We start from the raw sequence: 26,789 nt of genomic DNA on the forward strand, positions 1-26,789 counted from the left end.
CATTTCATCCACCCTAGTCATAGACTGTTCTCCCTGCTACCGCACGGCAAGTGATACCGGAGCACCAAGTCTAGGTCCAAGCGGCTTCTAAACAGCTTCTATACCCACAAGCCATAAGACTCCGGAACATCTAATCAAATGGCTACCCAGACTATTTGCATTGCCTCCCTCCCCCTCTTTTACACCTCTGCTACTCTCTGTTGTTTTCATCTATGCATAGACACTTTATTAACTCTACCTACATGTACATATTACCTCAACTAACCGGTGCCCCCGCACATTGACTCTGTACTGGTACCCCCTGTATATAGTCTCGCTATTGTTATTTTACTGCTGCTCTTTAATTACTTGTTACTTTTATTTCTTGATCTTATCCATATTTTTTTAACTGCATTGTTACTTAGGGGCTCGTAAGTAAGCATTTCACTGTAAGGTTGTATTCGGTGCATGTGACTAATAACATTTGATTTGATACTAAATTGCGTGTCTCAGATTTACGTACATAATAATACGAAATATTCTGAGACCAGGTTGAGCTACTACCTAGCTCTAAATATGACAATTTATTGGTTTACTGTTTCATTGTCTTTGCGTTGGAGAACTTTATTGCATTATCATTTGGTTAAAATCAAAATTATCCGGTGGCGGAATATATAAGGCGTCAGTTCCCCTTTGACAGGGCGGAGTAGACCGGAAGCGTGCTGTCTGCTGAAATAAGGAAGAGAACGAGGCAACTGAGCAGTGGAGGGAGAGAGAGAACCGTCTTCTTTGCACAGCTTTCCTCCAAATTCTTAGGAATTGCAGTATTCATTTTCAATAGACAACTGGAACCACCGTCCATACATTTAGCTCAAAAGGAAAATCCTACTTGTATTCACCTTGTTGGAACTGCCTTTCGAACCTATAGCATTTATTTTAGCCGCTAGCTAACGACGCTGTCTGTCCATCGACACATCGAGGTGGAAACTTTGGTTTACAGTTTTTAGGCTAGTCTAATTGATTAATTCGGTATAGTTATCAATTGAACCACGTGAGAGTTAAGTTTTTATGCACATTACATTTGTCTGCCGGTAAGAATTAATTTAGACTATAAGCTGACTTCCTACAGTGTTGAGTAACGTTAGATTTGAAAGAAACAAAGCTCTGTTCTAATTTCCAGTTTGGACTCGTTGGCGGGGCGTTGGTTTGGCTGTTCGTGAATACATCGCATCGGGAACGACGTTTGCCAGCTTGCAACTAATCCAACTGGAACGACTAACGTTAGCATCCTGCACGAGCTAGTTAATAGAAACGCGTTTTCAATCGTTGCAAGTTAGCTAGCAAACAAAATCAACGTCAGAAAATGGCCAATAGCATCGAGGCAGTGAAGCGAAAAATTAAAGTTTTGCAGCAACAGGCGGATGAAGCCGAGGAAAGAGCTGAGACTTTGCAAAGACAGGTTGAAGAGGAGAAGCGGTCAAGGGAACAGGTAACGTTGACATAACCTTCCGGCGTCTGCCAACGTTAGGCCTTGAATAATCCAGTTGCTAGGCACAGGTTTTAGCTAGGTAGCTAGATGCATTGATTTGTGATGCTCTGGCAACTTTACAGTATCGTTTGAACTGAACCCCATAGCCAGTTGGCTGGATAGCTACCGTTAGCACCGATTTTTGTCGGGTTTCTTCAGCTGGCTCAGTCCAATAGCCTAATTGGAGGTGAAAGAAATGTGACAAATTCCTGCTAAATCAGCTAGCTGGAATTGGGCGTCTTCATAGAGATTAGACTCATCGTGGATATAACCATTGTTATTTTTAAAGTAGTCAACTGGGTGGGGTTTCCTATGGGTTCGGAGAAATCAGCTCATGATCAGCCCATTGTATTCAAATTGGGTGTTTTGGTTTGTAAATGGATTTAAGCTATAACAGCCATCTAGAGGCCACAATAATGAATGAGACAATATTTGGTTCAGGACTCCAGCACTACAGGTGGCGGTAAACCTCCACTATTAGCTTTCTATTTTTTTTAAGACATGAAGAAAAGTGACAGTGGATTTGGTTTCAATAGATGCATAACTGACTTGCCTTTAAGTTTTTTTAAGAACAAATTCTTATTTACAATTTTGTTAGTAAACTAGGGTTGCAACCTTTCACACTACCAATTAAGGGACGAAAGGTGGCGTGCCAGTGCACGGTGCCACGGCGGTGTGGGTATGGTGTTGTGTGAATGAATATAGTGTATGTTCTTATTCAATTGTAAAGGCAAAAATAAATTGTATTCAATTTAGTCTAGCTTTACTAAAACTGACTAAACCTCAAAATAAATTATCAAAGAAATCCCAATTTGGACCTTTACAGCAAGAAATAACATTTCAAATGTGAAAGAGGGGCATGAGTCACTCACCAAGTCTGCATTTTTCCATGGATATTTTTTGGTGCTCTTGACTGATTTTAAAGCTGTCTTTTTGCATAGACAGAGTCCTTACATGACAAGTCACAGTTCACAGATATTTGAAGTTCATTTTTGATCAGGTCTGTGCAGCATCTGTTTCTTGAGTCTGACCATTTAATGGTCATCAGAGAGAATCTGCTCTACAAAGGCATTTGAGCCTGGCACACTGAGGACAAATGAGACAATCCTGAACATGTTGAACAAGTTGTCTTTCCCTGGGTTTGGAAAACTGCCACCCACTTCTCACTGGTGGATTATGTGGTGTCCTTACTGGCTGTGTGTTTCCTCCCAGCACAAAACTCTTCATAGTTGGTCCATACTGACTGTCTGTCATTTTGAGGGCAACCACCACGCTCCAGGTCAGTGAAGGAGAGATCCTCATAGAAGCAGATTGGTTTTAGTTTCACCATTACTTTTTCTGGTGAGAAATCAAACCGCTTGTCAGTGTATGTAATGACAGTGTCATAGAACTTCACAAAGTCCTTTTTCTGCTTGGACCTTGGTGCTGACAATTGTTTGTCCCATCAGCTGATTGGTCTGGTATTCAAAAAAGCTGTCCTGTTTCTGCTGAATCATCTTCATTTTGGACTTCCTCAAGTTGACATTGGCATTGTCTTCTGCGTAGGCTGTGATGTCTAATATCCAGTTCATGCTTTTCCAGACAGTTCATCAGAGCTTGATGTAAGCCATTTGCAGTTTCATCACTGTCTTCATAAAAGTCAAGTAACTTGCACTGCACTCCATCAGATTATCACACACACTGGAAACCTTTTTATATTTCTCTTGTTTGAGGCATCACTGAGAAATACACTGGCTCACCTTTGGTCGGGGACAGATCATTTTATTTTTTTATTTCACCTTTATTTAACCTGGTAGGCTAGTTGAGAACAAGTTCTCATTTGCAACTGCGACCTGGCCAAGATAAAGCTTAGCAGTGTGAACAGACAACACAGAGTTACACATGGAGTAAACAATTAACAAGTCAATAACACAGTACAAAAAAGGGGAGTCTATATACATTGTGTGCAAAAGGCATGAGGAGGTAGGCGAATAATTACAATTTTGCAGATTAGCACTGGAGTGATAAATGATCAGATGGTCATGTACAGGTAGAGATACTGGTGTGCAGAAAGTAAATAAATAAAAACAGTGTGGGGATGAGGTAGGTGAAAATGGGTGGGCTATTTACCAATAGACTATGTACAGCTGCAGCGATCTGTTAGCTGCTCAGATAGCACATGTTTGAAGTTGGTGAGGGAGATAAAAGTCTCCAACTTCAGGGATTTTTGCAATTCGTTCCAGTCACAGGCAGCAGAGTACTGGAACGAAAGGTGGCCAAATGAGATGTTGGCTTTAGGGATGATCAGTGAGATACACCTGCTGGAGCGCGTGCTACGGATGGGTGTGGCCATCGTGACCAGTGAACTAAGGCAGAGCTTTACCTAGCATGGACTTGTAGATGACCTGGAGCCAGTGGGTCTGGCGACGAATATGTAGCGAGGGCCAGCCGACTAGAGCATACAAGTCGCAGTGGTGGGTGGTATAAGGTGCTTTAGTGACAAAACGGATGGCACTGTGATAAACTGCATCCAGTTTGCTGAGTAGAGTGTTGGAGGCAATTTTGTAGATGACATCGCCGAAGTCGAGGATCGGTAGGATAGTCAGTTTTACTAGGGTAAGTTTGGCGGCGTGAGTGAAGGAGGCTTTGTTGCGGAATAGAAAGCCGACTCTTGATTTGATTTTCGATTGGAGATGTTTGATATGAGTCTGGAAGGAGAGTTTACAGTCTAGCCAGACACCTAGGTACTTATAGGTGTCCACATATTCAAGGTCGGAACCATCCAGGGTGGTGATGCTCGTCGGTCATGCGGGTGCAGGCAGCGATCGGTTGAAAAGCATGCATTTGGTTATACTGGCGTTTAAGAGCAGTTGGAGGCCACGGAAGGAGTGTTGTATGGCATTGATGCTCGTTTGGAGGTTAGATAGCACAGTGTCCAAGGATGGGCCGGAAGTATATAGAATGGTGTCGTATGCGTAGAGGTGGATCAGGGAATCACCCGCAGCAAGAGCAACATCATTGATATATATATACAGAGAAAAGAGTCGGCCCGAGAATTGAACCCTGTGGCACCCCCATAGAGACTGCCAGAGGACCGGACAGCATGCCCTCCGATTTCACACACTGAACTCTGTCTGCAAAGTAATTGGTGAACCAGGCAAGGCAGTCATCCGAAAAACCGAGGCTACTGAGTCTGCCGATAAGAATATGGTGATTGACAGAGCCGAAAGCCTTGGCAAGGTCGATGAAGACGGCTGCACAGTACTGTCTTTTATCGATGGCGGTAATGATATCGTTTAGTACCTTGAGTGTGGCTGAGGTGCACCCGTGACCGGCTCGGAAACCAGATTGCACAGCGGAGAAGGTACGGTGGGATTCGAGATGGTCAGTGACCTGTTTGTTGACTTGGCTTTCAAAGACCTTATAGGCAGGGCAGGATGGATATAGGTCTGTAACAGTTTGGGTCCAGGGTGTCTCCCCCTTTGAAGAGGGGGATGACTGCGGCAACCTTCCAATCCTTGGGGATCTCAGATGATATGAGAGGTTGAACAGGCTGGTAATAGGGGTTGCGACAATGGCGGCGGATAGTTTCAGAAATAGAGGGTCCAGATTGTCAAGCCCAGCTGATTTGTACGGGTCCAGGTTTTGCAGCTCTTAAGGAACATCTGCTATCTGGATTTGGGTAAAGGAGAACCTGGAAGGGCTTGGGCGAGAAGCTGCGGTGGGGGCGGAGCTGTTGGCTGAGGTTGGAGTAGCCAGGCGGAAGGCATGGCCAGCCGTTGAGAAATGCTTGTTTAAGTTTTCGATAATCATGGATTTATCGGTGGTGACCGTGTTACCTAGCCTCAGTGCAGTGGGCAGCTGGGAGGAGGTGCTCTTGTTCTCCATGGACTTCAGTGTCCCAGAACTTTTTGGAGTTGGAGCTACAGGATGCAGACTTCTGCCTGAAGTAGCTGGCCTTAGCTTTCCTGACTGACTTCGTGTATTGGTTCCTGACTTCCCTGAACAGTTGCATATCGCGGGGACTGTTTGATGCTATTGCAGTCCGCCACAGGATGTTTTTGTGCTGGTCGAGGGCAGTCAGGTCTGGAGTGAACCAAGGGCTGTATCTGTTCTTGGTTCTGCATTTTCTGAACGGAGCATGCTTATCTAAAATGGTGAGGAAGTTACTTTTACATTTACATTTAAGTCATTTAGCAGACGCTCTTATCCAGAGCGACTTACAAAAGAATGACCAGACATCCTCAACTGACGGGATGAGGTTAATGTCCTTCCAGGATACCCGGGCCAGGTCGATTAGGAAGGCCTGCTCACAGAATATCCCGCACAGTCTTTGGTCCTAAAACATTCATTGTAATAATCTGAGCTTTTGTTCTTCCCAAGTGCATTTTCAAAACATTTGAGTCATGAAACAACACACCGTTAAGCTTAACAAGACCGCCGGTGCTGTTGTAGCTGAGTCTGTGTTTAATCGTATGGTACACATGCAAGGCTTCACTTGCTGAGATTTTTGTCTTTTTCCGCATTAGACGCCACGAAGAATGCACCGATATTGCTAGCACCTTTAGCAAGTGTGGCCGCCTTGTGCATTTCTGTGGATGCATGCTGATTTAGGTCATTCTCCCCTCCATGGCCAATTGAGAATTCCCGACGGCATAAAGTACAGAAAGCTTTCGAGTCACCACTGACGGGCTTAACCCACTTTTTTTTTCATTTGTTGTAGTGGCATTTTTTTATTGCAGGGTTATCCATATTTCCTTGATATGCCAAACTGACTGAACAACAACAGAAATTACTTAGCAGGATTTGGCGTGTTTACGCTATACTGTGATTGGATGAATATACGGGACAAGGGGGGTCCCGTATGGGACAACGCAATTTAGCCCAATATAAGGGACATCCCGGCTAATACGGGATAGTTGGCAACTCTATTAAAACAACCAACCCGTCTATGGCGCAGCCCATGCTGTCGCAGATGCAGCATGGCACAGAGACAAAGATGGGTCCTTGATCCATCTCTATGGATGTCCTGCATTTCCAATTATCTTAAGAATAATTGTTCCCAAAGGTGTTTGTCTTTCATTGAATGGATGTTTTATTTGTGCAATGCTATTTCCAAGATGAATGTTGGTCAAATGCTTTAAATGGTTTGTATTTCAGTTGTCCCTGTATTTCCCCGTTCACTGGAATTTCAAACGTTTGCCTCCTAGGCTTGGCCCTCAACTTGCCAAATTCCTCCTCTCTAAGCTCACTAGTAGCTAGTGATGTAAGCTCCTGGGTTGCCACACAGTGCAACATGTATTGCGGTTTTATGGCGCACTACTTTGGCCCAGGCCCCAGTTGTAGTTCTATGGTTAATTTGGTCACGCGCAGATGATACAAGCATGTCTGTTTTCTCCTTTCATCCCATGATAAAAGGGTAGGGTAGCCTAGTGGTTAGAGTGTTGGACTAGTAGCCGGAAGGTTGCAAGTTCAAACCCCAGAGCTGACAAGGTACAAATCTGTCTTTCTGCCCCTGAACAGGCAGTTAACCCACTGTTCCTAGGCTGTCATTGAAGATAAGAATTTGTTCTTAACTGACTTGCCTAGTTAAAGGTAAAATAATTATGTACTCTGTGTCTTTTTCAAGGAGGTACACAAGTGTTACTGTTATTTGGAGCAAAACAAATGCAACACAGTAACTGATTGGATATAAACGGCTATTCCAGAGCAATTGCCTGAAATAAACGGCCTAAACAGTGGAGTAATTTTTCAATGAGAGCGTCTCTTGGTCTACAGTTATACTCTAGCACAGAGGTCCGTGTTGAAAGCGGGTGAGACAGAGCGTGAGGCTCCTGTGGAGTCATTCTATTATGGTGCACAGGAAGTGTGGTTTCCAACTGATTGTGGTGGGGCTTTTTTTGCCACTGCTGTCAGAGGAAATGACAACTGATGACTAAAAAAGATGTTGGTTATGAGTCGCGTGTGTGTCTTACCTAGAGGAAGACTACCTGACAATGAATGTTTGGCCCTTCTCCCACAGAATAAATCATCAGGCCTAGTCTGGAGGAGTTGTTGTATCATTCCACCTGTCTGACTCAGCCTTGTGGAAATCAACAGTATTCAGAAATGCTACTGTTCTTCTACATGCGCTACTCTGAAGACTCGGATCATGTTGCATCTTGGTCATAAGGTGTACAAACACTAAACACCACCAAGCTAACTAGACGCCTCATTCTCAAGTCTAGAGCTGAAATGTCTCTGCGCTACTGAGGAATTTGAAGGTGCATACGCATGCTCCTCACTTCCAATAATCTAGGAACCATGGCTGCAAAATACCACCTCCAGAATGTGCTTGGTCAGACCGGAAGAAGCTAACTAATAGCACTCTTGTCTTTGGTGATAGAAAGCTATTTCAGGGTGTGAGGGGGTGCCGATTTGCATATCTCTGTGGTGCTGGCCTACGTTGGCGAGAGGCCCATTTCTCGTGACGGCTGTCAAAGACTTGCATGCCAGTGCCATGGCAACCGGTTTGACTGTGCTCCGAAGTCGTTCTTTCATGCAGGTTGCCTGTGGTTGTGTGTGTAGTAGGGGTAGTTAAGGGTTGCTGTATACATCTAAAAGTTGCTGTGCTTTCATTGCTTAATGCTCCCCTTCTGTTTTCAGTTTGGTGGTCTGTCTCAATATTGCAGCGTTATATTTACATGGTGTTCATCTGACAGATGGTCTTACCCAAAGCCATAGAGGAGAGCTTGTGGTTTCAACCTAAATGGTTCTGATACTCTTTGCAGACATGATTCCATGGCCGTCATGCTAGCGTCTCCTGGCCAGTATTTGTAAACATAGTGGCAGCAGCATCATGGTGCCCAGCTCTTTAGTCAGTCAAACGCTTTACCCATTTATGATTTGTTTCATCCAGATTTACTAGATGGTACATGCATACAATTTAGCAACTGAACATGGAGGTACTACAAGTAACAGACAGTCCTAATCCTCAATGTGCTTCACAGTATATACTGAGCTGTGTCAGTGTTGGCCTCCTTCTGGTCCATCTTCTGATCTGGCCATCTGGTTGTGGCTATCTAAGGCTTAGTAAGCCTTCTATCCTTCTCTCACTGCTCTTTGTCTTCCACTTGCTATTTCTCTGACACCGCATTATTCCTCTGTTCCAAGGCATGGAGAGTGAGAACAGCCAGGCTACTCTCTACAAGGCACTAAAACATTTATTCACTCCAAGTGCTTTAACCTTTCCCCTCATCTGTCTCAGTGCATTTTCTCTCTCTCTCCCTTGTTTTTCCATACCCAACCCACCCAGGGTAGGCAGCACAGTCATCTAGGCTGGTGTGCCTAATTAGTGCCATTCATGGCCATGGAGACCACTGGCATGTCTAACCCATACACCAGCACATCAGTCAGAGATTTGCTGTGTGCGTTTAGTGTATCCAACTCTTATGGTGATGAAATGTGACTGGTTGGTGTCCATTACAAAGACTCTGCGATCACACACTTTCCCAGCTCTGTTCCAGTTCTGTCGAGAGTGCTGCTTTCTCTCTCTCACCCACACATCCAGGCTGCGGGAGAGGTGTATCCTTTACCAGGCCTGTGTGTCTGAGTATAACTGCCGGTTGTTATGTCATAGTAACTCTCACACTACCAGTGTTATGTGATTGTAGGCCACATCTGTAATCCTTCTCTATATCAAAGGCTGAGGTGGTGTGAAATATGTCCTTATCATTTAAAGGTACTGGTATGTCATGATGTGTTGTCTGTTTTGGAAGAGGTGTCTCAAATGGCATTTGTGAGCTTATGGTGTACAATAATAACCTCTCTGTCCACATCCAGGCTGAGGCTGAGGTGGCCTCTCTGAACAGGCGTATCCAGCTGGTTGAGGAGGAGTTGGACAGGGCCCAGGAGAGACTGGCCACCGCTCTGCAGAAACTGGAGGAGGCAGAGAAAGCTGCAGATGAGAGCGAGAGGTGTGTGTTTTGAAGGGGTGGAGGTGGGGCGGTGTTCTCAGTCTTCACCGGGTCACGCCACTTCCTGTTGTGGGACAAGGTCATTGATGGGTGTGAGCTGGAATTAGCCTATTTGAGGGTGTACCCTGTGGATAATTTGTCTATATATGCTAGGATACTTTCTCACATATGAAGATGTCAGGGGGCAGTGTGTATTAGTGCCCCTCCGATCTGGCCTGCATTATAGGGTCCTGACACCACATATCAGCAGAAGAGTGCTGTGGAGGTAGTTTGCCACCAGACTATACAGAGAGATGTGCTCACCTGTTTTTCTCCTTCAGTATTTCCTGTGCCGAAAGCTAAGGCCTGCAGTACACTGTGTAATATGGTAATTAAGGCCAAAACACTTTTTTGACACTCATTCCTTGCCCTCTCTCTACCTTAGGGGTATGAAGGTGATAGAGAATAGGGCTTCCAAGGATGAGGAGAAGATGGAGATGCAGGAGATCCAGCTGAAGGAGGCCAAGCACATTGCTGAGGAGGCCGACCGCAAGTATGAGGAGGTGAGCTGATCAGAGCCCCCCCCCAACAAACACACGGTCACACATGTAGAACAAGGCTCTGGTGTGGCTTCTGAAGAAGTCTTGGACCGTGCGTCACCACTTTTGTTCTCTCATTCTCTTGCTTGCTCTTATCAAATGTTTCACTTCCTTTGCTCTCTGCCTTTCTACCCCTACAGGTGGCTCGTAAGCTGGTGATTATTGAGGGTGATCTGGAGCGTACAGAGGAGAGGGCGGCGCTGGCCGAGGGGTTAGTCGCTTTCTCACATACTTAATCAATCTCCCTGTACCTCTCCGCTACAGTCTTACACTGCATCTGCTTAAGCTGGTAGCAGAACACATAAACACCCACCGGTTCCATCACTCTTACACTGCAGAAGTAAGTTTAAAGCCACAGTGTGTTTCAGCCACACCTTTTGCATGGCGTTACTTAACTGGCCTCAACACGGCTTTGCCTGACTGCACGACGCATTCACTCTCGTCACAGTAGGAACTGCACACCCACTTATGACACTTAAAAAAAAAACTTTTACATGTTTTGAAGATTTGTTACTAAACGTTAAACTGGAGGTGTCTTTACTATGCAACCGAACGATACTGTTAATTTTGCAATTACCTGTAGTACAGCTGTAATAGGAAATGTATATTCAAATGTCTGCTAGCACTAACTTGGACTAGCACGCTATCATTAGTGTAAAAATGAGAATGCCGTAGCAGTACCATGACAATATCCAATCTGTTCTCCCCCTCTCCCCATATGTATGTGCCTGTTGTATGTGTCCTGGGTTTACCATACCGACATGTCGGTTACCATTTTCTTTCCCCCTCTTGTCTTTCTCGGTCCCTCTCTTTTTTCTGCATGCGCTTCTGTGTCATGTGACTCCCACCCCCCTCCCACTCACAGCAACGCCCGGAGGTTGGAGGAGCAGCTGAGGGGTTTCGACCAGTCACTGAAGAGCCTGCAGGCCTCTGAGGACAAGGTACCACCCCCCTTTCTCCCTGTTCTTACCAACTACAGGACACAATGGTGCCTTATGGGGACCCTCGACGGGTCTGACTGGGGTCTTCATTATAGGCGTCCATAAACGTAACCCCCTGAACCTGGTTTATGTGGACCAGGAATGCACACAGGGATTTGCAGTCCTCCTACCCTCGCTAACATAAAGTCCTACGTTTATCTGGCTGCACGACTGACTGCTGTAATTGTATAGCTGCTGCCTCCGCGATCCTTTCCCCTTCTCGTGTGTGCTCCTTTTCACTTCTCCTTCTCTCTCAAACGCTCCGCATACCATCCGCATGAATTGACCCGACCTACAGGCGCTCCATCATCCAAGTTTAGTAAGAGTATTTGACCACAAACATTTTCCTTTGGTTTATCAGGGATTTGTATAAGTCTGTTTTGTATTGTTGAGATATGATTTAGTTTAGCAGAATGGCCGTGGTCTGGGTCCCATTCCGAGGTTAAAGTCCATGACTTTCTCTCCTTGTTTTTCTTTGTAAATCTCTCTGTCTGTTGTCTCTACCCCCACCCTCTAATTCCCCTGTTCATTGTTACATGTCTTTTCCTTGCCCCTCACCTTATCCATTGACCTTTGTCCTCATTTCCCTCACTCCCTCTTCCTCATCCCCCTATTCCCAAACCCTGCCAAAACCCCAAATGAACTGCAAAAAAAAACGAAATACTGCAGAAAATGTGCCGAGTTGGAGGAGGAGCTGAAAAATGTCAGCAATAACTTAAAGTCCCTGGAAGGTAGGAGGGAGGGAGGGGAAACCCTGCATGCTTTTTGAACTGAATGTAACTGCACCCTGGCCAGTCCTGGAGACAACTCAGGTCCATTGACCACCTAAAACCCTCCAAAGCCTTATTGATCTGAAATGAGTTGCTGGTGAATTTCTTTAACTACAATATGATTACCATAACCCTAGATGTTGTGCATAACCTGAATTTGAAGTGTTTGGTGTCCTTTTAAGAAGGGATAAACTTAGTATTCTGTAACGTTTTAAAAAGCATGTGTACTGGTATATGCTACATAATGCTTGACTTTAGTCCAAAATGTTATGTGTAATCAACTTACTTAATTTATCAAAGTAGAGGCAGACCTGTTTGCTTTGTAACGGTGTCTGGGTTTGCGTCCTGCCCACAGCCTCAAAGTCAGTTTAGTTTCAGACATCCCCCAGAACTTGGTTTGGTTCCTGCTCATGTAACCACGTGATCTGTAACATAAGCTGATCTCTGTTTGGATGAACTGACCAAAATAAACTGCCAGCATTCCCAGGCAACAGCGAAGTTAGACATTAGATTGTCTGGAATGTAGAGAGACATACTCTAATGGCTCTAGAAGGCTTGCCAACCGTGAGGAAATTCCAGCCCCATGTTTCAGACACACAGATGTTCTCTCCTGTTGCCATTTTAAAAGGTGGAACGAGGAAGTACATACAAGCAGGCATCAAAACCAGCTCACCAAGGATACTTTCCTCCATCCTGAAAACTCGCTCCTCTCTCATCTGAAGAGGCCCAGGACTGGTTCTAACCTGAGGTCGACTGATTATGATTTTTCAATACCGATTATTGGAGGACCAAAAAAAGCCGCTGCCGTTGATCGGCCGATATAAAAAAATATATATATATTTGTAATAATGACAATTACAACAATACTGAATGAACACTTATTTTAACTTAATATAATACATCAATAAAATCAATTTAGCCTCAAGTAGATAATGAAACATGATCAATTTGGTTTAAATAATGCTAAAACAATAGTGTAGGGGAAGACTGTAAAAGTGCAATATGTGCTATGTAAGAAAGCTAACGTTTCAGTTCCTTGCTCAGAACATGAGAACATATGAAAGCTGGTGGTTCCTTTTAACATGAGTCTTCAATATTTCCAGGTAAGAAGTTTTAGGTTGTAGTTATTATAGGGATCATAGGACTATTTCCCTCTATACCATTTGTATTTCATTAACCTTTTGACTATTGGATGTTCTTCTAAGCATTTTAGTGTTGCCAGTGTAACAGTATAGCTTCCGTTCCTCGCTCCTCCCTGGGCTTGAACCAGCAACACAACGACAACAGCCACCACATCAAAGCAGCATTACCCATGCAGAGCAAGGGAAGCAACCACCCCAAGGCTCAGAGCGAGTGAAGTTTGAAACGCTATTCGCACGCACTAACTAGCCAGCCATTTCACTTCAGTCACACCAGCCTCATCTCGGAAGTTTGAATAGGTTTGAAGTCATTAACAGCGCAATGCTTGACGCACAACGAAGAGCTGCTGGCAAAACGCACGAAAGTGCTGTTTGAATGAATGTTTACGCTTCTGCCTACCACCACTCAGTCAGATACTTGTATGCTCAGTCAGATTATATGCAACACAGGATATGCTAGATAATATCTAGTAATATCATCAACTATGTGTAGTTAACTAGTGATTATGATTAAACTTATCTTATAAAAAACAATTAATGCTAGCTAGCAACTAAGCTTTGCTTACTGCATTTGCGTAACAGGCAGTCTCCAAGAGGAGTGCAACGAGAGAGGCACGTCGTTATTGCGTTGGAATAGTTAAGGGTGCAATATTGGATCCCTCGAGCTGATATGGTGAAAATCTGTTTTTCTGCCCCTAACGAGGCAGTTAACCCACTGTTCCTAGGCAGTCATTGGAAATAAGAATGTGTTCTTAACTGACTTGCCTAGTTAAATATAGGTGTAAAAAATAAAATAAAATTGCCGCCCAAAAATACAGATCTCCGATTGTTGTGAAAAACTTGAAATCGGCCCTAATTAATCGGCTATTCCGATTAATCGGTCGACCTCTAGTTCTAACTAAGGTGTTTCAGTGCAGGGAGGGAGTCTGTATGGTGGTTGTCTGCTGTGGCATAATCCTTAAACACTTCTAGATTAGAGGCCACACCCTGACTTTGCAGCTGCAAGAATGCATACCCCCTCCTCCCGTAAATCGCCCCCCAGGGTGATGTGTAGTGCAGTACAGTATCCAGTGCTCTGTAGCTCAGAGAAAGAGGCCTTTTCAGCAAACTCCCATTGCCAAACGAGTATCTGCCAATGATGTCATCCGACGAGAGAAGCCGGTTTTGTTTTCATTCTTCTCCCACCCAAACTCTAGCTACATTGAAGCTGCACTAATGAACCGTTTCTCTTAACTCCCCAGGCATGTTGAGTCACACTCAGTCTACACACCTCTCCCTCATTCTCTCAAAAGCTTGATGAGCCCATGTCTTCCCACTGCACTGTTGCAGCTCAGTCCGCACAAAGGTGGTAGTGAAGATATTTATAACTAACCCAAGATAGTTCATCTGTGTCGTTTAGAGCAAATTAATCATAGTGGGTAGAACGAGCAAGGAGGTAGGCCAGGCACGAGCTAGCGAGTTCCTATTGGTGCGTTGAAGCATATTTCCAATAGGGAACGCCTTCGCTGAAGTGCGTGTGCACAAACTCAATTCGACCTTGCACAATGCAATTTAAAAAAAACTTTGGCAAAGTATCAGCCTGAAACTTAGTGCACTGTCTTTAACAGATTCTAGATTTGGGGACCAAAATGTCAGCCCAGCTTCACCTAGTTCTATCCTCACTACCTGTGACTGGACTTCCTCTCGCCACCATATTTTGTGGTGAGAACTATCTAAACGGATAGCCCCGTGACATGTCTGGGTTACCCCTTCTGTCTGGTGGAGTTTCAATCAAACTCGCACAGCAGCCACATTTTAAAAGCTTTTGACCAGACTGAGTACTCAAGAGATGAGGAATAATAAGTATCAGTTTCTCCTACTTGTAGGCCAACTCACTTCCCAGGGGGTTTCTTTGCAGGTCGGTATCTGTTCCCCCCCCCCCCCCCCACCACCCTCTTTAAAATAATATATATATATTTTGCGTAGTACACATCTGCTAGAGGCTTCCAAATGGCGCAGTGGTCAAAGGCACTGCATCTCAGTGCTAGAGGCGTCACTACATACCCTGGTTCGATTGCAGACTGTATCGCAACCATCCGTGATTCTGAGTCCCATAGGGCGGCGCACAATTGGCCTGGCGTCGTTAGGTTTTGGCCAGGGTAGGCTGTAATTGTAAATAAAATAAAAATCTTAACTGACTTGCCTAGTTAAATAAAGAGGTGGAAAGATGTTAGGGAGAGACAGTTAAATGGAGTGCTGTTGTAAGTCCTAGTTAAGCCTACCGGCTACCTCTGATAGCTGAAAACACATTTGAATTATTGTTTTAAGCTTTGTCATTTTCTTGTCGCTCCACTAATGTGCAGCGATGATTCGACTCTTTCTACTACATGACACAATCCTGGCTGTTTTATGTGAACGCTCTGTTGTGCTGTCCTGAGGACTCTCTAGTGTTCCCAATGTGTGATTCTCTGATTGTCTTTTTTTTCTTCCTCCCCTTTTTGTCCCCTACAGTACTCCCAGAAAGAGGACAAGTACGAGGAGGAGATCAAGATCCTGACCGACAAACTCAAAGAGGTGAGATTCCCCGGAAACGTCTATCATGAAGCTCTGCATGGATGACTAATGCTGTGATATGTGCCTGTATTGCTGTGGTGGGGGGGTTTAATGAACTTGTGTTACTTTCCCATAGGCTGAAACCCGTGCTGAGTTTGCTGAGAGATCAGTGGCCAAACTGGAAAAGACCATTGATGACCTTGAAGGTAGGACTCTCACTCGCCATATTGTTGGAGTTCACAGTACAGTTATAAATTGTACTCTCCTGCTTGTGCCCTCTGGCTGTGTCTTGCTCTCCATCCCCCCTTGGTGTACATCTCTCCTCATCCCTTTCTCCTCTCCCCTCTGTGCACCCACAGATGAGCTCTATGCACAGAAATTGAAGTACAAAGCCATTAGTGAGGACCATGCCCTCAATGACATGACCTCCATGTAAATACTAATTTAGATGCCTGTTGTGGTGTGGGTTGAACTGGAGTGTGCTATCTTGTGTTAATAACAGTATGATTCAGTAACCGTATGCAGACTGTCAAAAGAGGATGGGTTGAGTTGCTAGGGAACTATTGTAGTGGAATGTGTTCTGGTAGCCTTTGGCTGTTTGTGCTGGAAAATGTATTGAGGCATAGCCTACCATGTACACACACTTCCATGCATCTACACCCATGCACACATTCCATTTTATTCTGACTAGGGATCGGCACATTGTAGATAAAGCATACGGTAGCTACAAGTAAATCTGCAGTGGTAGAAAGTTTCCTCAGACCTTGAGCTTTCCCCTTCACCCACTTCTGCAATGTAACGGATGTGAGCTGTCACCTTGGCAACGGCACAACACAAGCCATGAACACTGATACTGTATGTATATGGCTCACATGCTGTCACAGGCCTACTTATCCACATGTAAATGTGGACACAAGTTATCTTTTTATGGATATCAATGCCTTTGACTGACTAGTCTAGCTCAGGGATTCCATTTGGAACTATTGGGTTGCAGCTCGTGTGTATGTTGGGCGATTTCTTTCAGTTCAATTACAAGTTTGAGTATCCCGGGGTTCTACTGTAATACACTTAAAGGGCAATTCCACCACTTTAACATTCATCTCCAGCACCAAACCGGTGTCTACATATGTGAAAACAGCATGTTTCTATGAACATTTTGAATAACTTAAATGTGCTGCCTTCACATGTTGACACTGTTATTGTGCTGGAGATTATTAAAATCCAGGCTGAAAAGTGGTGGCATTGCCCTTTAACTGGGGTGGCAGGGTAGCCTAGTGGTTAGAGCGTTGGACTAGTAACCGGAAGGTTGCAAGTTCAAACCCCCGAGCTGACAAGGTACAAACCTGTCGTTCTGCCCCTGAACAGGCAGTTAACCCACTGTTCCCAGGCCCAGACCGTCATTGAAAATAAGAATTTGTTCTTAACTGACTTGCCTGGTTAAATAAAGGTAAAAATAAAAAACTCCGGTCACGCTTGGTGTGTTTTGGATTTGCATGGATTGCAGGTTCGCTGTGAGTTTACACCCCATGACAACAACCTTGGTGTGTCATTATTATTTTGAAGTGTTAAATTGCCATTGCTCCGTCTCTATTTCAGATAAATTTGACTCGTTAGATTTCTGGAAAACCCGATACACCCTGAATTCAGTCTGCCTGAACTGCCACAACGATTGCGTGCTCTCTCCCTTTCCTTTCTAGAGAGAAAGAACCATACCCTCCTCCTAGTAACCAGTGCCTGTCTCTCCCTTTCTCTCTCTCATCTCCCTTTGTCATTGGCCCAGTTGCGGCCAACACGCTGGCTGGGTTATTGCCGTTCTTATTTTCCACCTGTCCTTTCCTATCTGTACTAAACTGCTCGCTCTGACACTTATGTTCACACTCTGTCATTGTGACTGTCTCTCTGTACCTAATGAAGAGGGGGAAAATAATGCCATGGCATTAGTCTCTGTTCACTGCTTTTTGGCTGTCCACACTGTCTGGGCTTCATTGGTTTCACTCCACTATGCTTTTTGGCATGGTTTTGCATCACCAGAGGTGGGTCAGTATCTGACGCAACCCCCCAATCTTCAGTGGTGCCATTTTGTATAAAGGTACTGGTGAGATTTTTTAAATAAAGACCAATGACTTAATTGTTTTAAGTTATTCTTAACATCTGCAGTTTAAACAATTAGTCACCCCACTACTGTTTTGGTGATGGGATGAGGCTGGGCCCCCCGAATGGCGCAGTGGTCTAAGGCACTGCATCGCTGTGCCACTAGAGATCCTGGTTAGTCCACAGGTTGTCGCAGCGACCAGGAGATCCATGGGGCGGCGCGCAATTGGCCCAGCGTCGTCCGGGTTAGGGGAGGGTTTGGTCTGCAGGGATATCTTTGTCCCATCGCGCTCTAGCGACTCCTGTGGTGGGCTGGGCGCATGCACACTGAGGTTGCCAGGTGTACGGTGTTTCCTCCGACACATTGGTTCGGCTGGCTTCCGGGTAAGCGGGTATTGTCAAGAAGCAGTGCGGCTTGGCTGGGTCGTGTTTCGGGGAACGCGCACGACCTTCGCCTCTCCCGAGTCCCATCGCTGCAACTCCTGTACGGACAAGACTAACTACCAATTTGGATACCATGAAATTGGGGAGAAAATGGGTCATAAAATAAAGGGTGAGGCTGGAGAAATGCAACCACTTTCAGAATCATATTAGAGAGCGATGGATGTCAGGACTGGCCATCCATGATATAAAAATAATAGTTTTAACCATGTTTTGGGGCTTTAATGGTTATTTACAATTACATTGTTTACAAACAATGGCATAAAACATGCTTATATTTTGGGTTCTGATGAGGAACGCCAGCTGTACCTCGCTCACGGGGTAGAAGTTATGTTTTTCAAGAATCAACAGGTTTAGCCTATCAATCTTAAGTAGACAATGTAAGTAAATTATTACCAAATGATTCATGTTTCCATTCAGGGGAGAAAGACTGCCGCCCCCCCCCCTTGTGTAAATAATAAATCATGGTACCAATAATTGCTTCTAATACACCAGATGTATGTCCTTGAACTGTTTTTACAAAAAAAGGTTAAAAATCGCACACAGGATAATTTAGTTGCTAATGGCAGCCTGCAGTACCCTGGTCGGCCTTTGACTTGAGATACTCAATGGGTGGGCAGCACTGAGCTAGCCTGCAACGTCTCTTCCTGGACTAGCTCAAACTGTGCATGTTTCAATGAGATGCCATCTTAACCGATTTAAATTAACTTCGATGCGCTATTGAGTCTTCATAGAAATACATTTTCATGTGATGGCTTTGTCCATTTTTTTTATTTTTATTTGACCTTTTTGGTAGGCTAGATAACAAGTTCTCATTTGCAACTGCGACCTGGCCAAAATGAAGCAAAGCCTTTCGACACAACACATGGAATAAACAAACATACTGTATATAGGCTTTTTCTACTGTATGTGCAAATGAGGTAGGGCAATAAATAGGCCATGGTGGCGAAGGAATTAAACACTGGAATGGTAGATGTGCAGAAGATGACTGTGCATGCATGTACCAGTCAAATGTTAAGGCACGCCACCTCATTCCAGGGTTTCTTTATTTTGACTTTTCTACGTTGTAGGTTAATAGACATCAGATCTATGAAATATCACATGGGATCATGTAGTAACCAAAAGTGTTAAACAAATCCAAATATACATTTGAGATTCTTGCCTTGACAGCTTTGCACACTCTTGGCATTCTCTCAACCAGCTTCAACTGGAATGATTTTCCAACAGTCTTGAAGGAGTTCCCACATGCTGAGCACTTGTTGGCTGCTTTTGCTTCACTCTGCGGTCCAACTCATCCCAAACCATCTCAATTGGTTTGGGAGATTGTGGAGGCCGGGTCATCTGATGCAGCACTCCATCACTCTCCTTTGTCAAATAGCCCTTACACAGCCTGGTGGTGTGTTAGGTCATTGTCCTGTTGAAAAACAAATGCTAGTCCCACTAAGTGCAAACCAGATGGGATGGCATATCGCTACACTTTCACTTCCTGTGGTGGCCCTCATGAGCCAGTTTCGTAGGGCTTGATGGTTTTTGTGACTGCACTTTAAGTTCTTGAAATTTTCCAGCTTGACTGACCATGTCTTAACCTCATCGATTCCGGTATCGGGATTACAGACATAACAACTACCAGTGAAAAGAGGACGCCAAATTTAATCCACAGAAATCTCATAATTACAATTCCTAAAACATGTGTCTTATATAATTTTAAAGCTCTTCTCGTTAATCCCACAAGTGTCCGATTTCAAATGGGCTTTTCAGCCAAAGCACTACAAATGATTGTTAGGTCTCCACCAAACCACAATAAGCACAGCCATTTTCCAGCAAAATATAGCATTCACAAAAACCAGAAATAAAGAAAATGAATCACGAACCTTGAATTATCTTCATCAGATGACACTCATAGGACTTCATGTTACACAATACATGCATGTTTGATAAAGTTAATATTTATATAAAAGAAATCTGAGTTTACATTGTAGTGTTAGATTCACTAGTTCCAAAAACATCAAGTGATTTTGCATAGCCACATCATTCAACGGATAGTCATCCTAAATGTATATGATAAAACAAGTTATACATGTGGAATTATAGATATACCCCTCCTTAATGCAACCGCTGTGTCAGATTTCAAGAGCTTTACGGAAAAAGAAACACATGCAATAATCTGAGACGGTGCTCAAAAGTAAAAACACCACAGCCGCAAAGATGGCGTCGACATAAACAAGAAATTACATGATAAATATTCCCTTTGATCTACATCAGAAAGCACTCCAGGAATCCCAGGTCCACAAATGTTTGTTGTTCGAAAAATGTCATGTCCAAATACCTTTTGTTAGAGTTTGGATATGGATACCAAAACGCACTAATTCTGGTCAGCGTTATATCGGACAAAAAGTGATATTACCGGTCGAAAAAACATTTCAAACTAAGTACAGAATCAATCATTAGGACGTTTTTAACATATAGCTTCAATAAAGTTCCAACCGGAGTATTCTTTCTTGTCTTCGTGAGCAATGGAACGCAAGTGACTACCATGAGGAAAAAGTGGGATCACATAATGGCTGCTTGATGGACAGCTGATATATTCTGCTCTCATTCACTCCAACAACATAGAAGCCTTATTATACGTTCTATTGATGGTTGACATCTAGTGGATCCCCTAGGCAGTGCAACGTCATTCATATCTCAAGGGGATTTCATTGGGGACTCTGAATACATACAAGCTCAGATTTCTGACTTCCTGTTTTGATTTCAACTCAGGATTTTGCCTGCCAATATGAGTTATGTTATACTCAGACATCATTCAAACAGTTTTAGAAACTTCAGTGTTTTCTATCCAATACTAATAATATGCAATTATTAGCAACTATGACTGAGGAGCAGGCCATTTTGATATGGGCACCTTTCATCCAAGCTACTCAATACTGCCACTGCAGCCATAAGAAGTTAAAGTAATGATAGACTGTCATTTCTCTTTGCTTATTTGAGCTTTTCAGGTCCTTTGCTGTTCTGGGATTGATTTGCACTTTTCGCACCAAAGTACGTTAATTTCTAGGAGACAACGCGTTACCTTCCTGAGCGGTATGACGGCTGGGTGGTCCCATGGTGTTTATACTTGCATACTATTGTTTGTACAGATGAACGTGGTACCTTGAGGCTTTTGGAAATTGCTCCCAAGGAAGAACCAGACTTATGGAAGTCTACAAAAACAAATTATTCTGAGGTCTTGGCTGATTTCTGTTGCTTTTTCCCATGTCAACCAAAGAGGCACTGAGTTTGAAGGTAGGCCTTAAAATAAATCCACAGGTACACCTCCAATTGACTCAAGTTATGTCAATTAGCCTATCAGAAGCTTCTAAAGCCATGACATTTTCTGGAATTTTCCAAGCTGTTTAAAAGCACAGTCAACTATGTGTATGTAAGCTTCTGACCCACTGGAATTGTGATACAGTGAAATAATCTCTCTGCAAACAATTGTTGGGAAAAAGTGAAATGTCATGCACGAAGTAGATGTCCTAAGTGACTTGCCAAAACTATAGTTTGTTAAAAAAAAACTTGAGTGGTTGAAAAGTGAATTTTAATGACTCTAACCATAGTGTATGTAAACTTCTGACTTACATTGTAAATTTAACACTTGCTGTCCCATGCAGGCAGTACAAAATGAAACCTGTTCATAGCGAGCAAAATAAAATACCTACTGTTCTACTTTCTTGGACTTGTTTCCTTACTAGCACTGACTTTGCTGATGGCTGCTTTGAGGAACGTTTTCACTGACTTGTTGTACGTCACTACCTTACGTTGACAGGCCTGAGTACTGTATTGGTCAACTGCAAAACAGACTGCTGCAGCACGGGTACTGACCAAGACGAGACTGAGAGCACACATTATCCTGGTTTTAAGGTCTTTGCACTGGCTGCCCGAGTTTTAGAATACATTTTCAGGTTCTATTGGGTTTGCAAATCAATCTGCCATCGTTCACCCCAATACATGTCAGACATGCTTTTAAGTAATGTACCTAGTAGGTCCCTCTGGCACTGGCCTTTTTTAACTATCCCAAAGTCTAGGACCAAGATGCATGGATAGGCAGCCTTTAGTTATTATGCCCCCAGCCTTTGAAATAGCCTGCCAGAGAACCTGAGGGGTGCTGAAACTGGACATATATTCGATATCTTAAACATTTTTAGCTTAGCTTTTCCTTGGGGTGCATTTTAGTTGTTTTTAAATCTTGTTTTCTGTAGTAAATATTTCAACTTTTATTTTATATATTTTTATTCTGTAAAGCACATTGCGTTGCATTCCATGTCTGAAATGTGCTGAAGTAAATAGTTTGATTTTGATTTGAAGTTGAATGTTAAGTGTCTCTGGATAAGGGTGTCTACTAAAGGCTGCTAGAAAAGTGTAGATGACTGGTCCAACTTCAATATTTGACCAGGTGCTATACCGTCTTGTGGAGTTGCAGAAATAGATGTCCTACATCTTCTGTCAGCTACAGCTGAACTCATTCCTTGTTTATCCTTGACAGTTATGTATGTGACTTGTTTTCAAAGTAGTCATGTACTGTTTTGACGCTATCAGGAGGTTTTGTCATGGATTGACATGGTTTAACCCTTGGCGTTGCTCCACTATAGTGTGGTAGACCTCTTACAAAACTCAAACACTATAAGATCTAAATGTCTTGCCTCCTACGTCCTCATCTCACCACCAGGAGGATCCTTCGCTTACCTTCATTCTTTGTTTTGATTTACAGATGCGCTAGCCAACGCCAAGGAGGAGAATGTCAACATTCACGCCACCCTGGACAAGACCCTGGAGGATCTTAACAGCTTCTGAGCGGCTACTGGACCTGCGGCATGGCCGTTCCACCCCCTCACCTCTGGCCCTGTCTGTCTGTGCTGGCTGACTGTTTAGCAGGGGGGTGGGGGGGTTGTTAATTGTTTTTGGTCACGGTAGCACTTCAGTTCACACCTAGCCAAACGTTTCTCCCCAGTAGACCAAATGGCTGACCGCCTCTCCCACATTCCACTCCAGTATCTGCGGATGCTCTCCTGATGAGCATCCCTCTTTATTTAATTTTTTTTGTAGCCTCTTCATACCATTCTTTTTAGTCTTAAAGGGCAATATTTACTCAAGCACCCACATCTTAAGTGTTTCACAGGTTTCTAATATTCACATTCCAGCTTAGGTGTGTGATTTGTGTTTGAGGCCATTCCTATGATCTTTCTTTGGATCTTAGTTGTAAGCGTTTAAATACATTGAGGCGCTTCTCTCCTGTTCTGATAAGAACCCTTAAGGGGATATTTGGTGTCCACTGGGGCACATATTAAGGTGGCGAGGGTAATAACTCTTACCCAATGTCTCCCTTTTGGAATGGGACCACCATTTGATCATTAACTCTCCCTCTGTTATCCCCATCTGAACCACTTGCCCTACCAACGTATCGCCTCAAACTCTTGTCCCCCTCTAACCACTCACCTTCTGCTGGAACATCCTTACACAAGCACTGCATTTCTACTGTGCCAATGCCCAGAGGGTCCACAACTGTGCTACCTTTTGTCAAAGATTTTGTGTTCATTTACAATTATGGGCTGGGGGATTAACATGTGTTTCTTATAAGGGAGAAGTGTTTTGTTTAGTTGCATGACATGTTTTTGTTTTTATCTGGAGTCATTTTCCAAAAAGGGCCATTGTCACAAGTTACTGTAAACAGTTTTTTTTTTTTCTTCTTCAGTTTACTACTACCCCCCCCCCCCCCCCAAGATCAGGAAATTGAATTGTGAATGAGTCGTGGGTCATTGAAGGGATATAAATGTCTTATAGCTTCAGACAGAATTGGATGCAGATATTCTAGCCAATTGCAGCCTTAGTCCTCTAGGCGAATTGTTATTTTTTTTCCAATAAGATGATGTAGGGGAGGGGTGTGATCAGCCAATCACTACGCATTCCACTGCCAAAATGGAAGCATAGGGGCCAATGAATAGGGAGAAGGGACACAAGGGTATTATCTAGACTTCTTATCAGTATAGACTATTAAACTATTTTTTTTCTGAAAATTAAGTGAACTCTGCAAACCTTATAATTAATAAGGAAATAAAAAGTAAAGTATTGCATCAAGTTTAACTGGAACTTTTCACTCGACACTATGGGTGTAAACATTTGTTACCAGTAATGTTTTGATTGTAATCATGACACAAATGGACACTTTTTAAAAATAAAGAACCATGATTTGTATTGACATTCCAATTTTTGTATTGTTTTTTTTCTTCAGTTTGATACCACTCAATTTAGGTGCTGCTACTACCTCCATGTCTACTTTAAAATGTTTTATGAACTAACACTTACCCTGCTATTAGAACATTGATCATGTCTGTGTCTAGTACATTTTAATTATGTTGAATAGGTGTGCAATGTAGTATTGCACTAATTTTACCATGGGTCAGCATATGTGCATGTTCCAGGTTCCCAGTTAATCGTCTAGCTATTTACAACTAAAACTATACTTTTGAGTAGCCTAGTTAACTATTTTACAATCTAAGACACTTTTATACAAGTGCAGAATTAATCTGTATATTGGGTCTTAGTGATGTCAACACAGGAGGTAAATGTCACCAAGTACAGGAAAATGCCAAAAAGGAAACCCCAAAGTGTCTTAATAGGGCATTGTGCCACCAGAAAAGCTTCCATGCACCTTGGCATCTATTCAAGTGTCAAACTTTATTGGATTAATGTGACAGTCACATCTCTTCTAGCTATGTTAGCCAAAATAATTTCTATATATCACCCTAATCATGATGATGTTAATTGCTTAATTAACTCACGACCCACACCTGTGTGGAAGCACCAGCTTTTAATATACTTTGTATCCTTAATTTTTCTCAAGTGTTTTTTATTTTGGCAGTTGTGTGATCCATGTAAATTAACATATTGGTCAGTGCCAATATGCACACCGTACATGTTTGGGTGTTTGATCAGATTTTTGTATTCTTGCCATGCTATGTAGTTGATAGTACAGAACACTGTAGAGAAATAAATACTACATTCTCACTTTCTGCTGCTCCTCTGTGTATGAAAGGTGTTCTAGGATTTTCACAGAAAATAGTGTAATGTATACCCAACTACAGTTACTACAGCTGTGTAATGTCCCCTCCACATCAGTCCTCTTTCACCTTTTCTTTGGCTATTGAGAGCAGCCAAGTAGCAAGCTGCTCTTCCAGTTGTGATCCATTGCCCTTATTTTTGATTATCCAATCAAAATCTACTCCTTGGTCGAGCCCACATTCAGACTGCATCATCTATTCCTGCAAAGAGAGAGGGTGTGGTGTTGAAGAGGTATTGTATTTCTCCAAAAGTGAAGAACATATCACTAATACTATCAGTGTAGGTATTGCAGCTGTTGTGAACTCCCAGCCCCTCTCCCTCCGTGTCTCTTCTGAGTCCTCCACCTGAACACAGCGAGACTGACTAGGATACTCCCTCCAGAACCACTGCAGATCTGACAGATTTCATGTGTCACTCACAATCTGGGGCACAATAGAGATTAGAGAAGGTATAATGGTAGAGGACAATACATGATGCTTCAACTGCTCATCAGGTAGGGCCTTTTTTTAGTCATGTTCACCAACTCTGAATATGGAGATGGTCAGTTTCTAATAGCAATTAAGACCTGACTCAAATACTTGCGCTTGACATAAATCATATATGGTGGGACTTGGCTTGTATATTTCTCCATTACAGTGGGTCAATTGAGAATGTTATCTTACCCAGATAGGCTGGTGGGCTGCCTTGATGGCCACATGACAGAAGAACCCTGGGTCCTTCTCCCTCTGCTTCTCACCCCACTGGATCATGTCAGCACGGTACTTCTCCTTGTACTCACCTGCTCCCAACAGCTCCTCAAAGTCCAATCCATGGTCCTGTAGGCATAGTGGGTAATATAAGGAGACAGTAGTGGTAGTGTTCCTCCATTCACTCGTAGTGTGTATTGCATACCAGCTGGGCATGCAGGCTTTTGTTCCTGCCCAGCACTTAATGTCTGATCGATTAACCTCATCAAGGCAAGGTCCTTGATGATCTGAATTAGGTGTTGTATTTGCTGGAACACAAGCCTGCACACCGAGGATCGGCCAGGATGATGTAGCACAACTGTACAGAAATACCAACCTGTGCGTATTGCTGTTTGAGAATACCCGAGATACGCAAGATACAGCATACATCTGGACCTAGTCTGATAGAAATTATACATGAACCAGATTGTTAAACTAACATAACATTTGATAAAGTATACAATTCAGCGATAATAGCTTTGATAAATTGGTGAACATTATGCCAACAGTCAATAGCACCTTCTGTGAATCAAATCCGTCACGTAATATTTTCCAGATTTGCGTTTCCCACTAAATAAAATGATGAGCTTGGGTTCCGCTGTTGCCATCGAACAAAACGTTGCAGCAACCAATTTATGTGTTTTATTTTTGATACAGAAGAGCTAGCCTCTTCGTTTACACATTAACCGTACCACATGCATTATGGTTGGTTGAGCTACAGTAATATACACATAACAAGCGCCATTTAATTATAACATTTGCTTATGTGATCGAATTTCTTAGAGAAAAATACATATTTCAATCAATATTTTTACAACATGTACTTATTTATTTTAAGATATAGTCATTCTTACAATTCATCAACTTTAAAAAGATGGGCAAACGTTTGTTAAAAAACTGTCATGCAAGGTTTACGGTAACAGATCGTCAACATATCATGGGCCTTACCATTGACATGCGGAAATAGGGTGATCATATGAAATATAAAATATTTAAT

General features: G+C 43.2%; 1 protein-coding gene and 1 long non-coding RNA gene across 3 annotated transcripts; one reads left to right on the forward strand and one right to left on the reverse strand.

Moving 5' to 3' along the window:
* The first annotated feature begins 697 nt into the window (after nucleotides 1-697).
* On the forward strand, nucleotides 698-24,212 carry LOC135522181 (tropomyosin alpha-3 chain-like). Of its 2 annotated transcripts, XM_064948219.1 has the most exons (9): nucleotides 698-1,070; nucleotides 1,160-1,468; nucleotides 9,308-9,441; nucleotides 9,866-9,983; nucleotides 10,160-10,230; nucleotides 10,885-10,960; nucleotides 15,399-15,461; nucleotides 15,577-15,646; nucleotides 22,720-24,212. In XM_064948219.1, exons 2-9 carry the CDS (start codon nucleotides 1,343-1,345, stop codon nucleotides 22,800-22,802), a joined length of 741 nt encoding a protein of 246 aa, XP_064804291.1. In that variant the 5' UTR covers nucleotides 698-1,070; nucleotides 1,160-1,342; the 3' UTR covers nucleotides 22,803-24,212. The 2 variants fall into 2 exon arrangements, with proteins under 2 accessions (XP_064804291.1, XP_064804290.1); XM_064948218.1 differs by having other exon boundaries at nucleotides 698-1,468.
* LOC135522183 (uncharacterized) lies at nucleotides 23,875-26,478 on the reverse strand. The gene is made up of 3 exons (XR_010452656.1): nucleotides 26,312-26,478; nucleotides 26,130-26,193; nucleotides 23,875-25,882 (listed from the first exon to the last, which is right to left on the reverse strand). It is a non-coding gene; the product is annotated as an uncharacterized LOC135522183 (long non-coding RNA).
* Between the last annotated feature and the right edge of the window lie 311 nt (nucleotides 26,479-26,789).

This window comes from Oncorhynchus masou, chromosome 30 (genome assembly GCF_036934945.1).
Source record: "Oncorhynchus masou masou isolate Uvic2021 chromosome 30, UVic_Omas_1.1, whole genome shotgun sequence".
In the NCBI taxonomy this organism is placed as follows: domain Eukaryota; kingdom Metazoa; phylum Chordata; class Actinopteri; order Salmoniformes; family Salmonidae; genus Oncorhynchus; species Oncorhynchus masou.